Source organism: Somniosus microcephalus, chromosome 6 (genome assembly GCF_052327205.1).
Source record: "Somniosus microcephalus isolate GS21.2 chromosome 6, FLI_Smic_1.0, whole genome shotgun sequence".
Classification (NCBI taxonomy): Eukaryota; Metazoa; Chordata; class Chondrichthyes; order Squaliformes; family Somniosidae; genus Somniosus; species Somniosus microcephalus.
In genome coordinates, this window is record NC_140992.1 from 36,713,237 (window position 1) to 36,726,991 (window position 13,755).

At 52.4% G+C, this 13,755-nt stretch overlaps 1 protein-coding gene across 1 annotated transcript in view; it reads right to left on the reverse strand.

Moving 5' to 3' along the window:
* anos1b (anosmin 1b) overlaps positions 1–9,196 on the reverse strand; it is a 215,907-nt gene extending 206,711 nt beyond the window's left edge. Inside the window, exon 1 of the mRNA XM_085990034.1 lies at positions 8,834–9,196. Within this exon, the coding sequence (XP_085846160.1) occupies positions 8,834–9,013 (180 nt within the window). The 5' untranslated portion in view covers positions 9,014–9,196. The remainder of the gene's footprint in view (positions 1–8,833) is intronic.
* Between the last annotated feature and the right edge of the window lie 4,559 nt (positions 9,197–13,755).

Sequence of the window (13,755 nt, forward strand, 5' to 3'; positions counted from 1 at the left end):
CTACCTCCAATGTGATCCCACCACCAAACGTATCTTCCCCTCCCCTCCCCTTTCAGCATTCCGCAGGGACCGCTCCCTCCGAGACACCCTAGTCTGCTCCTCTATCACCCCAAACAGCCCTTCCCCTTCGCCTGGCACCTTCCCGTGCAAGCGGAGGAGATGTAACACCTGCCCCTATACCTCCCCCCTTCCCACTGTCCAGGGCCCCAAACACCCCTTCCAGGTGAAACAGCGATTTACTTGTACTTCTCGCAATCTAGTATACTGTATTCGCTGCTCACAATGCGGTCTCCTCTACATTGGGGAGACCAAACGCAGATTGGGTGACCGCTTTGCGGAACACCTCCGTTCAGTCCGTAAGGGGGACCCCGAGCTTCCGGTCGCCTGTCATTTTAATTCACCGCTCCATTCCCACTCGGACCTCACCGTCCTTGGCCTCTTGTAGTGTTCCACAGAAGCTCAACGTAAACTCGAGGAACAGCACCTCATCTTCCGATTAGGCACTCTGCAGCCTTCCGGACTCAATATCGAGTTCAACCATTTCAGATCATAACCTCAGCCCCTATTTCATTTTTTCTTGTAATTTTTCCACTCCTTTCCCCCCCCCTTTCCTTTTGTTTCCCTCTCACACCTAGCAGCTATCTCTTGCCCTGCCAGTACACTTTACACCTAATCTTAGCCTATTACCATCTCGTCTAGCTTCTAATACCTTTTATTGTCTCTTTTTTACTTCTTTTGTTTCTTTTATTCTTTTGTCCGATCGCAGCCCTGCCTCCGATCTATCTTTTCTTTCCAGTTTTGAAGAAGGGTTCGACCCGAAACGTCAACTCAAATTTCTGTCCACGGATGTTGCCTGACCTGCTGAGTTTTTCCAGCATTTTCTGTTGTTATTTCGGATTTCCAACATCCGCAGTATTTTGCTATCGTAATAGGCTCATACTATCCTCTTTCTTTGAAAAGGAGTTTAGTGCTCTTTTCTTGTGGATTTTTTATGATCGACAAACAAAATGGGGCATTTTCATGATTGAGATTTTTTGGGGGGTGGGGGCAATACAATTTCTATAATGAGTACGACAGACAAAACTGCCAATCATAGCTTGCATGTAATCAGAATCTTTTAACATTTCTGACGCAGTTGAATAGCCACTTAACCATTATAAATGTTTGGCGTGGACCATGCAATTGTGTGTAATTGCTGAAAGAAGAATGTGAAAATCTGGATTTACTCACAAAATCATGTACTAAAGATTTAGTAAAAACAAGAGAGATTACTTTCTTGGATAGATAACTCAATCTGAAATTAAAGGCGTGATTTTAACCCTGCCCGCCCAGTGGAAACTGGTGGGTGGCCAGTTAAAATTGTCCGAGAGACTTATCTGTCAACATACCGTTTTGCTCCCTCTTTCTCCTATTTTAACCTGTTCTTCTGAGCAGGCCCCAAGGACACCCAAGTGAAGCCGGTAGGGTCCTTCTTTATTTATACAGAATGGGATCTGTTGATGGGTCCGGACTGCTATTTTAACTAGTGCCCTGAGCAAGAAAGCCATTGTGGCTTTCCCGCTAGGTGAAGTTAGCAGGAGCAGAAGCCGGGGCCAGAAGAGGCCCAAACGGGTACATTTCTTTTTTACTTTCCTTGTGGGTTCCGTAGGAGCAAAAGTGCACCTCAGAGACCCACAAGAGTAGTTTAGGCGTGCCCTGCCCCGGGCTCACCCCTTCTTTGATGGGAAACACTCCCAAAACCTACTTCCCACGACTTAATGGAGTACCGGCGACCGTTCCTTTGGTCCTGGCCCGTGGCTTCCTGCCACTCCACTCCCACCTGCCGGCTAGCTGCCTCATCCTGCCTTTTTCGGGAGGGCAACTGACTTGGGGGGGGGGGGGGGGGGGGCTGTAGCGGAGACCTGGGCAATCACACTGCTGGGATCAGTGGCGTGTGGTGCTCACCTCGGCCTCACCACCCGATTCCTGCTCCGTGTTAAAATTGGGCCTTCAGATTATTAAGAATGGTAATTGGAGTTTTTTTTTAATTAAACAAGACAATTCTATTTTATGCTCACAGATCATGCTATAGTGAATGACATATATGTACACCTGTCACAAACAGTTAAATCAACAAGGTACAGCAAAACAACAGTTGACACTTGTAAAAACACAAATGTGTTCATCTGCATTCATATCTAGGATATGTAGTTGCTCTGCCTACACAGACACAGGTTTCAGAAACAAACCACTATTGTCATTTCTGTTCTGTAGGATCATATTGCTGGTTTGAACTTTTTATAGTCAGTTTATTGCATAGTATTGCCAGCACAGCAACAGGCCATTCCGCACACCAGGTCCATACCAGTGTTTATGCTCCACGCAAGCCTTCTCCCACCCTTCTAAAATGAAAATGAAGTAATCAATATTATGCACCAGATTCTAGAGATGCAAGGGTAGATTTTATAAATTCTTGCTCCCGGCATAGTATTTTGTTCATCGGGAGAACCTATCAAGAATCGAGTTATGGAGATCAACGGGCCCTGCAAAATTAAAATTAATGGACAGAAAATCCTGTGGGGCCCACTAACCTCCCTGCCCAAGTTCCAGATATGCACTCTTGGCATGAAAAGCTCCATGCTCCATTACAGATTTGTAAAATCTATAATGGCACAAGGACACACACTGGAGAGTAGTATTTAAACTGTGCTTCAAATGATACTTGTGATGCATTGCTAGACTAACGCAACATGTCCCGCGTGTATTCAATCTAACATGCAGTAAATTATAAACTGGGAAATTTAACAAAAAGCTCTTGCTTTATTATACTCAAACAAACAATCTCCCCCCATCCCACCAAAAAAATCTAGATCAATGTCATTGCACTTCAGCGAATCTTTTTTCTCGGAGAAAGATGAAAGAGACTTTTTTTAAACCTGACCTTGAGTTCAGTCCCCACTTTTGTTTTTATCCTTCCTCCCCCATGCATAATTCTGCACAGGTTTCTCTGTCCTGACGAGCCCTTAACAAGCAAAAGATGTTTTTTCTTGTTAATTTCTATGAAACTATTTCAGAGCACTGCTAGTAGTGCAAACAGAGGAACAGTACAATACCACATTCTAGTGATATTATTCCCGTACGCGTGCCAATTTTTCAGTACAAATTGACAGAGGGTACTATGGTCCATAATATTTTAAAACATTACCAATTATCCACATTCTGGATTCCCAGGCATTTGGGGAAATGCTTAAAAAGCAATTTTAATTAAGAAGCCACGGTTCAACAGCAACTATGGCAACATAAGGGGCTCAGGCAAGTTGAAAATTAATCTCCTGAACAAGAACATAGTCACATAAACAATTATAATTCTCTCTACTATACAGTTAACTGTCCATGGAAGCTGTCCATTATTGCCCACCTTGGCAACTCCACTAGCCAAAAAATGGACACACAAAGCAATTGTATATATATGGAGTTGCTTCTGGTGAATCAAAGGACATGCTATAAGGGTGTTATGCCTTATTAGGGCCACTGGTTTATGGTAACAGAATAAGTCAAATTTTGTTTTTATTGCATGCTATTCTGAGATTTTTAACAGTATTTTGGGGATTAAATTGCATGATTCTGTTGAGTTTTCCATGAAAGTGATGTCAGTGGCCTTGATTATTATATGTTCCTTCAAGGGTTAATTCCACGCTCCCCGGGAACATATTGCAGATACACAGCCCATACCTTTCTACTCATTAAAATTAATGGGTGTAAAATCACACACTCTGTGCCTGCAATGCGCTCTCTGTGAGCACCACTCCCTGCTTAAGCACGACAGCGCTGAATTGACCCTTTCATTTTATCGGTTATCTTTTTTAAAGCTCAAGATACACAGGAAGATGGTAGACAACAAGTAGCAGATCAGAGATTACTTTGTGGCATTTAGAAGTAGCGGGGGGTGGGTGTGGAGGTAAGATCGTGGATCCCTAGGTGTGGCAGTCCTGGGATGGCACAGAGTACAGAATTTGCAGAGGTGTCGGGGTGCTTGGAATGTGTCAGAACTCGGGATGGGGTTCTTCAGTGTGCATGAATGGGGGTTATCAGGATCTGGCAGTTCTAGGGTTGGGGATCCTGGGGAATGGAATCACAGGCGTGATCCTAGGGTTTGGAATGGATGTTCTGGATATGACGGTGCTTCGAGAGGTCTCAAAGTCTGGAACACTAGGAGAGGGCACTTGGTGTCTGGAAGCATTCGGAGGAGGGCTCTAGTCTCAGAGCACTTACAGGATAGTCCTGGTTCTGGGGCACAGGAAGGGATTCCAGAATTTGTCAGTACTATAAATGGACAGTTGCAGTCCTGGGCTGTGCCAGAATGGGAGGGGGGGGGGGGGGGGGGGGGAGAAAGATGAGGTGGTGATCTTTTATGTGGGAGGACTGAGAAGCAGGTGTCCCAAGATCTGGAAGTAGTGGGGGGAAAGCAGGGTGTTGGAGCACTGGGAGGGGTCTGCCATCTGGGAGCACTGGAAGGAGGGTCCTGGTGTCTGGGAACAAGATCTGGCAACACTATGAGAGGGGTGTCCCATTGGAGCAGATGGGTTGAGAATCTGCCCCCTGACCCACCTCTTCCTCAGGGCCCCTTGCACTCTCACCTCTGTCAGAAAGTTGCAAATTCAAACCCCATTCCAGGATTTAGGAACATAATCTAGGCTAACACCTAAGAGTAGTACTGAGGGAGTGCTTCAGTACTGATTATTGCATTGTCAGAGGTGATGCCTTTTACGTGAAATATGAAACCGAGGACCCATTTGAATGCTCAGGTGGGCATGAAAGATCCTGTAGCACTATTTAAAGAAGATCAGTAAGTTCTTCCGGTGTCCTGGCCAACATTCATCCCTCAACCAATACTGCCTAAACAGATTAACTGGTCATTTATCATATTCCTGTTTGTGGGACCGTGCTGTGTGCAATGTGGCTAGTACATTAGTATACAATCAGTGAACACACGAACACACGCGCAGCACGCGCACGCGCATACACACACACTCTCTCTCTTGGAATCGAAGGGAAAAGTACTAGAGGTGCAAGTCCTGTGACGAGGGGAGCTCCAATCCTCACTTTCTGCACTGTACTGCCTTTCACAAATTTGTTTAACGCACTTTTTGAACATCAACAGCTGTTGGAAATCAAACAGGTGCTGAAGTATGAATAGGCTATGAAAAACTTTCATCTTTATATTACTTTTAAATAGACGACTAGATTTCAAAAGAGGTACATTAGCTGCACAACAATAATTGGGAAGGTCATTAAAACTAAAAGCTATGCAGGTTGCTACAAATATGGGGTACCATCATCTGAAATTTTAGGAATTCTGGCACTTCTCACTGAAGATCTCAACTGAACATTTCAGCTGGTCTTCTTTCTTAGGAAAAGCAGCTTTGTACAATATTATAGGTAAAACATTTCAAAACCATTAAATATAAAGTCAGATTTTGAGATAATGGTTATTAATATTTGGAAGTCTCTCAGTTTGCTGACTTCAGATTCTGTCTGTTGCCTAGGTAAAAATAATTGTCCCCATCCCAGTTTCAAGGGTCTCCCTTTCCATTCTCTCAGTTTCAAGGGTCTCCCTTTCCATTCTCTCAGTTTCAGGGGATCTTCCTTCTCCAGGGGTGGTGTTTGCTTTGTGGGGGCCTTGTGCAAAGGTTCGGTTAAGGGCCTGGGTCCTCTTAATGTCCTCGTTAGTGCATGGGTTCCATGGCCCTAACACCATCCATATCATCACTGATGATGGGGGAAGATCCACACAAACCAGTTGTGCAGAGACAGAATACGTTAAGTTGAAAGCTCAGCCAGCCTAAACAGACCTATGTTGTCTGTGGTGGTCAGTTGCGGACACTGCATCCATTCAGGTCCTCTGAGCCCTGTCCAATTGTACGGGCTGCATGGCCATAAGCCACTGCTGCCCTTCTCCCAGTTTCTGGGTTCTTCCCCCTTCCAGGGGTCCCCCCTCTCCCAGTTTCAGGTATGTCCCTACTCCACTTACAGGGATTTCTGCTCTCTGTCCCAGCTTCAGGGTCATCCATCTCCTGGTACCAGTTTCAGGGAGGGGGGTCTTCCCTCTCCTTGCCCCAGTTAAGGGGGAGTGGGGGTGGAGGTCTCCCCTCTCTTGGTCGCAGTCTCAGGAAGGGTCTCCCCTCTCCTTGTCGCAGTCTCAGGAAGGGTCTCCCCTCTCCTTGTCCCAGTTTCAGGGGGGACTTCCCTCTCCTAGCCCCAGTCTCCGGGGGGGGCCCCTCCCAGTCTCCGGGGGGGCCCCTCCCAGTCTCCGGGGGGGCCCCTCCCAGTCTCCGGGGGGGGGGGCCCCTCCCAGTCTCCGGGGGGGGGGGGGCCCTCCCAGTCTCCGGGGGGGGGGGGGGCCCTCCCAGTCTCCGGGGGGGGGGGGGGCCCTCCCAGTCTCCGGGGGGGGGGGGCCCTCCCAGTCTCCGGGGGGGGGGGCCCTCCCAGTCTCCGGGGGTTGGGGGGGGCCCCTCCCAGTCTCCGGGGGTTGGGGGGGGGGCCCCGCCCAGTCTCCGGGGGGGGGGGCCCTCCCAGTCTCCGGGGGCTCCGGGGGGGGGCCCTCCCAGTCTCCGGGGGGGGGGGGCCTCCCAGTCTCGGGGGGGGGGTCCCTCCCGGTCTCCGGGGGGGGGGGTCCCTCCCGGTCTCCGGGGGGGGGGGGGTCCCTCCCGGGGGGGGGGTCCCTCCCGGTCTCCGGGGGGGGGGGGTCCCTCCCGGTCTCCGGGGGGGGGGTCCCTCCCGGTCTCCGGGGGGGGGGTCCCTCCCGGTCTCCGGGGGGGGGGGGTCCTTCCCAGTCTCCGGGGGGGGGGTCCCTCCCAGTCTCCGGGGGGGGGGTCCCTCCCAGTCTCCGGGGGGGGGGTCCCTCCCAGTCTCCGGGGGGGGGTCCCTCCCAGTCTCCGGGGGGGGGTCCCTCCCAGTCTCCGGGGGGAGGGTCCCTCCCAGTCTCCGGGGGGGGGGGGGGTCCCTCCCAGTCTCCGGGGGGGGGGGGGGCCCTCCCAGTCTCCGGGGGGGGTCCCTCCCAGTCTCCGGGGGGGGTCCCTCCCAGTCTCCGGGGGGGGGGGGTCCCTCCCAGTCTCCAGGGGGGGGGTCCCTCCCAGTCTCCGGGGGGGGGGGGTCCCTCCCAGTCTCCGGGGGGGGGGTCCCTCCCAGTCTCCGGGGGGGGGGGGGGTCCCTCCCAGTCTCCGGGGGGGGGTCCCGTCCCTCCCAGTCTCCAGGGGGGGGGTCCCTCCCAGTCTCCGGGGGGGGGGGGGTCCCTCCCAGTCTCCAGGGGGGGGGTCCCTCCCAGTCTCCGGGGGGGGGGGTCCCTCCCAGTCTCCGGGGGGGGGGGTCCCTCCCAGTCTCCGGGGGGGGGTCCCTCCCAGTCTCCGGGGGGGGGGGTCCCTCCCAGTCTCCGGGGGGGGTCCCTCCCAGTCTCCGGGGGGGGGTCCCTCCCAGTCTCCGGGGGGGGGTCCCTCCCAGTCTCCGGGGGGGGGTCCCTCCCAGGGGTCTCTCCCCTCTCCAGGGGTCTCTCCCCTCTCCCAGTCTCCAGGGGTCTCTCCCCTCTCAATTCAATTCAATTCAATTCGCTTTATTGGCATGACAAGGTACATTATGGGAGTTTTTGGTCGTCATTCAAATTTCTGAATTCCAGGCATATTTTTGTGAATTTTGGGTAGAAATTCTCCCTTATGCCCTGATATTTTCTACAAGCTGTGAGGAAGTGCATCTCTGTCTCCACCACTCCCTGACAGCAGTGAGAGCATATCCTGTCCTCTCTTGGTAGCCGGGTCTGCCTGTGTCTACCTTTTTCGATCGCCAGGCTATGTTCACTAAGTCTGTACATTGTCAAGGTTTTTCTCAGTTTGCTATCCTTTACCATGGTCAGGTAATCAGCCATGTTGTATTGTCTGTTTAGGGCCAAGTAGCAATTGAGTTTGTTTTGGGTTTTTGTTGTTTCTGCCCAATATGACAGAGATTTTTCCTTTTGCTTAGTGACGATTGTGTTGGGTCGAATTCTTTGTGTTACGCTGTCACTGTCCTGGGGCTGGTTATTGTTAGTAGTGTTAGTAGTTACTTCAGAATCCCAGGACTAGTTGACTGAGGGTATTCTTCTTTACGGTCCTCCCAATCTCCAGGGGGGGATCTCCCCTCTCCCAGTCTCCAGGGGGGGATCTCCCCTCTCCCAGTCTCCAGGGGGGGATTTGGGATCTCCCCTCTCCAGGTTGGGATTTGGGATCTCCCCTCTCCAGGTTGGGATTTGGGATCTCCCCTCTCCAGGTTGGGATCTCCCCTCTCCCAGTCTCCAGGGGGGGATCTCCCCTCTCCAGGTTGGTCTCTCCCCTCTCCCAGTCTCCAGGTTGGTCTCTCCCCTCTCCCAGTCTCCAGGTTGGTCTCTCCCCTCTCCCAGTCTCCATGGTGGTCTCTCACCTCTCCCAGTCTCCAGGGGGGTGTCCCCTCTCAATTCAATTCAATTCAAGTCGCTTTATTGGCATAATGACAAGGTACATCTGATGTTGCCAAAGCATCGAAAAACATTTATGGTTGAACACATAAACGCAGATCTATCCATACAGTGTATAAACATGGTGGTCTCTCCCCTCTCCCAGTCTCCAGGGGGGTCTCTCCCCTCTCCCAGTCTCCAGGGGGGTCTCTCCCCTCTCCCAGTCTCCAGGTGTCTCTCCCAGTCTCTCCCCTCTCCCAGTCTCAGGGGTCTCTCCCCTCTCCCAGTCTCCAGGGGTCTCTCCCAGTCTCTCCCCTCTCCCAGTCTCAGGGGTCTCTCCCCTCTCCCAGTCTCCAGGGGTCTCTCCCCTCTCCCAGTCTCAGGGGTCTCTCTTACCTGCAAGCTCCTGAAGGACGCGCTCAGGTGTGCGATGTGCAGGGTGAGGCAGCGCGAGGTGCACCTGGCCCGCGAGACGCTCCCGGAACCCGCGCCGCCCCCGGCTGGCCGCGCGCCGCCGCCCACCGGCAGCAGGGAGCAGAGCAACCCGGGGAGCAGCACCCACAGCCCGCTCGGCATCCCTCCGTTCGGCGCTGCCACAGCCCACACACAAACTGACAGCACTGCAAGTTGCACCGTGTAATCCTCCTGTTGCTTCTCTGCCGGCTGCTGTCAGAGTCTCTGCTGGAAGCAGGCAGGCAGCGCCAGTTTGTGCATTAACAGGGACCAAAGCGGCAACATGTGGGCTCGCTCGAACCACGCCCCCCATCATCGCACCGCCTCTTCCAGCATCCACACCAACCCATCCCTGCTCCTACCTCCTTCCCTTTCCCTGAATGAACACGTCAAGACACCCAATCAAGTGTACTTCTAAATGAACCAATAAACTGTAACTTAAAAAAACATTAAAGTAAACTTAACTTAAATTAAAATGTTGCTGGGGGTGGGGTGGGGGTGTGTGATAATGCACTCCAGTCCCTCCGGTGCCCACCGATCGCGGAAGTCTTCGAGCGTGCCGGCGGACACCGCGTGCTCCATCTCCAGGGCCACCCGGGTGCGAACATGGCCGTGGAAGAGAGGCAGGCAGTCGGGCCGAACGACCCCCTTGACCGCCCGCTGCCTGGACCAGTTGATGGCCACTTTGGCCAGGCCCAGGAGCAGTCCTACAAGGAGGTCCCCCGACCTGCCCGCTCCCCTCCGCACCGGGTGACCAAAGAGCAGAAGTGTGGGACTGAAGTGCAACCAAAAATCGAGGAGCAGCACCTTCAAATAATGCAACCACTCACATTCTATGTAAACATGGAACACGGACTCCTCCAGGCTGCTAAAAAGGCAGGCGGCCTGGGAGCCCAATCAAGTGTAAATAAAGAGCTTTTCTGCAATCATTGTTTAATATGTCAACCAGTGGCTCAGTTGGCAGCACCTTCGCCTCTGAGTCAGAAGGTTGTGGGTTCAAGTCCCTCTCCAGAGACTTGAGCACAAAAATGTAGGCTGACACTCCAGTGCAGTGCTGAGGGAGTGCTGCACTGTCAGATATGTAGCCTTTCAGATGAGACTTTAAACCAAGACCACGTCTGTTGTTCTCTCAGGTGGATGTAAAAGATCCTGTGGCACTATTTTGAAGAAGAGCAGGGATCCCTGCTGTCCTAGCCAACATTTATCCCTCAATCAACATCACAAACAGATTATCTGGTCATTATCACATTGCTGTTTGTGGGAGTTTGCTGTGTGCAAATAGACTGCTGTGTTTCCTACATTACAACGGTGACTGTACTTCATTGGCTGTAAAGCACTTTGGGACATCCTGAGGTTGTGAAAGGTGTTATAGTGTAGGTTGGGAAACTAGATTAAAAGATATGACAGTAGAAAAGCAATGGCAAACATTGAAATAAATAATTCATAATTCGCAACAAATATACATTCCCTTAAGGAATAAAAACACCACGGGAAAATGTCCAACTGTGGCAAACAAGTGAAATTAAAGGTAGTATTAGATTAAAGGAAGAGGCTTATAATGTTGCCAAAAAGAGTAGTAAGCCCGAGGACTAGGAGGATTTTAGAATTCAGCAAAGGAGGACCAGGAAATTGATAAAGAAAGGGAAAATAGATTTTTTTTCTTCTTTTTTATTCATTGATGGGATGTGGGCGTCGCTGGCTAGGCCTGCATTTAGTGCCCATCCCTAATTGCCCTTGAGAAGATGGTGGTGAGCCGCCTTCTTGAACCGCTGCAGTCCATATGGTGTAGGTACACCCACAATGCTGTTAGGAAGGGAGTTCCAGGATTTTGGCCCAGCGACAGTGAAGGAACGGCGATACAGGTCCAAGTCAGGATGGTGTGTGGCTTGGAGGGGAACTTGTAGGTGGTGATGTTCCCATGCGTCTGCTGCCCTTGACCTTCTAAGTGGTAGAGGTCCGGGTTTGGAAGGTGCTGTTGAAGGAGTTTTGGCGAGTTGCTGCAGTGCATCTTGTAGATGGTACACACTGCAGCCACAGTGCGCCGGTGGTGGAGGGAGTGAATGTTGAAGGTGGTGGATGGAGTGCCAATCAAGTGGGCTGCTTTATCCTGAATGGTGTCGAGCTTCTTGAATGTTGTTGGAGCTGCACTCATCCAGGCAAGTGGAGAGTATTCCATCACACTCCTGACTTGTGCCTTGTAGATGGTGGAAAGGCTTTGGGGAGTCAGGAGGTGAGACACTCGCCGCAGAATTCCCAGCCTCTGGCCTGCTCTTGTAGCCACAGTATTTATATGGCTGGTCCAGTTCAGTTTCTGATCAATGGTAACCCCCAGGATGTTGATAGTGGGGGATTCAGCGATGGTAATGCCATTGAATGTCAAGGGGAGATGGTTAGAGTCTCGCTTGTTGGAGATGGTCATTGCCTGGCACTTGTGTGGTGCGAATGTTACTTGCCACTTGTCAGCCCAAGTCTGAATGTTGTTCAGGTCTTGCTGCATATGGACACGGACTGAGTCAGCATCTGACGAGTCTCGAATGGTGCTGAACAGTGTGCAATCATCAGCGAACATCCCCACTTCTGACCTTATGATGGAGGGAAGGTGATGCGCTATCAATTACTCAAAAGACTGAGGTTAAGCGAGTAACTAACAGGCTTTTATTAACAAGAGAATGAAGGTGTGCCTCGAGTGGTCGACCAGTCCAGAATACAGAGGGACTGTGGAGCAGTCACCTTTATACCTGGACTCGTGGGAGGAGTCAGCCGAGGCATGTACAGACATGTACACAGTGGAATACAAACACCCACACAGGCAGGTATAACAGTGGTTTACCACATTCACCCCTTGTTTAAAAATGAGTCCGGCGGGGTGAAGTGTATTAAAAGTTTGTGTATTGGAGTCTCTCCGGAGGCCTTGTCTGCCGTTGTGATCGACGTGGCGACGGCAGGGGTAGTGAAGCTTCCGGCGTCGAGTCCCGCATAGGCTGGGGCACTGGTGTGCAGTCCTCGTGGGTGTCGAGTGGGTCGCGGGGCCCAGGCGTGCCGTCTGCTGGGATTGGATATTGGATCGTGGGGGGGGTGGTAGTGGGTAGTGGGTTACTGGGGCCCCCGAGGGTGCGAGGTCTCGTATGGAGACTGTGTTCTCCCGCCCGTCCGGGTACGCAATGTAAGCATACTGGGGGTTGGCGTGGAGGAGGTCGACCCTCTCGACCAGGGGGTCCGCTTTATGGGTCCTCACGTGTCTTCTCAGTAGCACCGGCCCTGGGGACGTCAGCCATGGCGGTAGCGATGTCCCCGATGTGGACTTCCTTGGGAAGACAAACATTTTCTCATGAGGGGTGGCGTTAGTGGCAGTGCAGAGCAGTGACCGAATAGAGTGGAGCGCATCGGGGAGCACATCCTGCCAGCGGGAGGTCGGAAGGCCCCTAGACTTTAAGGCTAGCAGGGCGGCCTTCCAAACTGTCGCATTCTCTCTTTCCACCTGTCCGTTCCCCTGGGGGTTGTAACTGGTGGTCCTGCTTGTGGCAATACCCCTAGCGAGCAGGTACTGGCAGAGTTCGTCGCTCATAAACGATGAGCCCCGGTCGCTATGGGTATAGCTGGGGAAACCGAACAGGGTGAAGAGGTCGTTCAGACATTTAATGACCGTGGCACTGGTCATGTCCGGGCAGGGGATGGCGAACGGGAAACGAGAGTACTCATCAATAATGTTGAGGAAGTACACATTGCGGTCGGAGGAGGGGAGAGGCCCTTTAAAATCAACGCTCAGGCGCTCGAAGGGGCGAGTGGCTTTTATCAGGTGAGCCCTGTCTGGTCTATAAAAGTGCGGTTTGCACTCAGCGCAGACTTGACAGTTCCTGGTCATGGTCCTGACCTCCTCAATGGAGTAAGGCAGGTTGCGGGCCTTGATGAAGTGGAAGAACCTGGTGACCCCCGGGTGGCAGAGGTCATTGTGGAGGGCCCGCAGTCTATCGATCTGCGCGCTGGCGCAGGTGCCACGCGATAGAGCATCCAGGGGTTCATTGAGCTTCCCGGGCCGGTACAAGATCTCATAATTGTAGGTGGAAAGTTCGATTCTCCACCTCAAGATCTTGTCGTTTTTGATTTTGCCCCTCTGCTTGTTGTTAAACATAAAAGCAACTGAACGCTGGTCAGTGAGCAGGGTAAATCGTTTTCCGGCCAGGTAGTACCTCCAATGACGCACAGCCTCCACAATAGCCTGGGCCTCCTTCTCAACAGCGGAGTGTCTGGTCTCCGGGCCCTGGAGGGTTCGTGAAAAGAAGGCCACGGGTCTCCCCGCCTGATTAAGGGTAGCGGCCAGGGCAAAGTCGGACGCGTCGCTTTCCACCTGGAAGGGGATGGATTCATCCACTGCGTGCATGGTGGCTTTGGCAATGTCTTCCTTGATACGGTGGAAGGCTAAGCGGGCCTCTGCCGTCAAGGGAAAAGAGGTGGACTTGATCAGCGGACGGGCCTTGTCCGCATAGTAGGGGACCCACTGGGCGTAATAGGAGAAAAACCCTAGGCACCTCTTCAGGGCCTTGAGGCAGTGGGAGTTCCATAAGGGGACGCATCCGGTCGGGGTCGGGACCGATGACTCCGTGTTCCACAACACAGCCAAGGATGGCGAGGCGGGTTGTGCGGAATATGCACTTCTCCTTGTTATACGTCAGGTTCAGGAGTTGGGCGGTGCAGAGGAATTTTTCGAGGTTTGCGTCATGGTCCTGCAAGTCATGGCCGCAGATGGTCACATTGTCCAGATATGGGAAAGTGGCCTGCAACGCATTTTGATCGACCATCCGGTCCATCTCCCTTTGGAAGACGGAGACCCCATTGGTGACGCCAAAGGGAACCCTAAGGAAGTGATA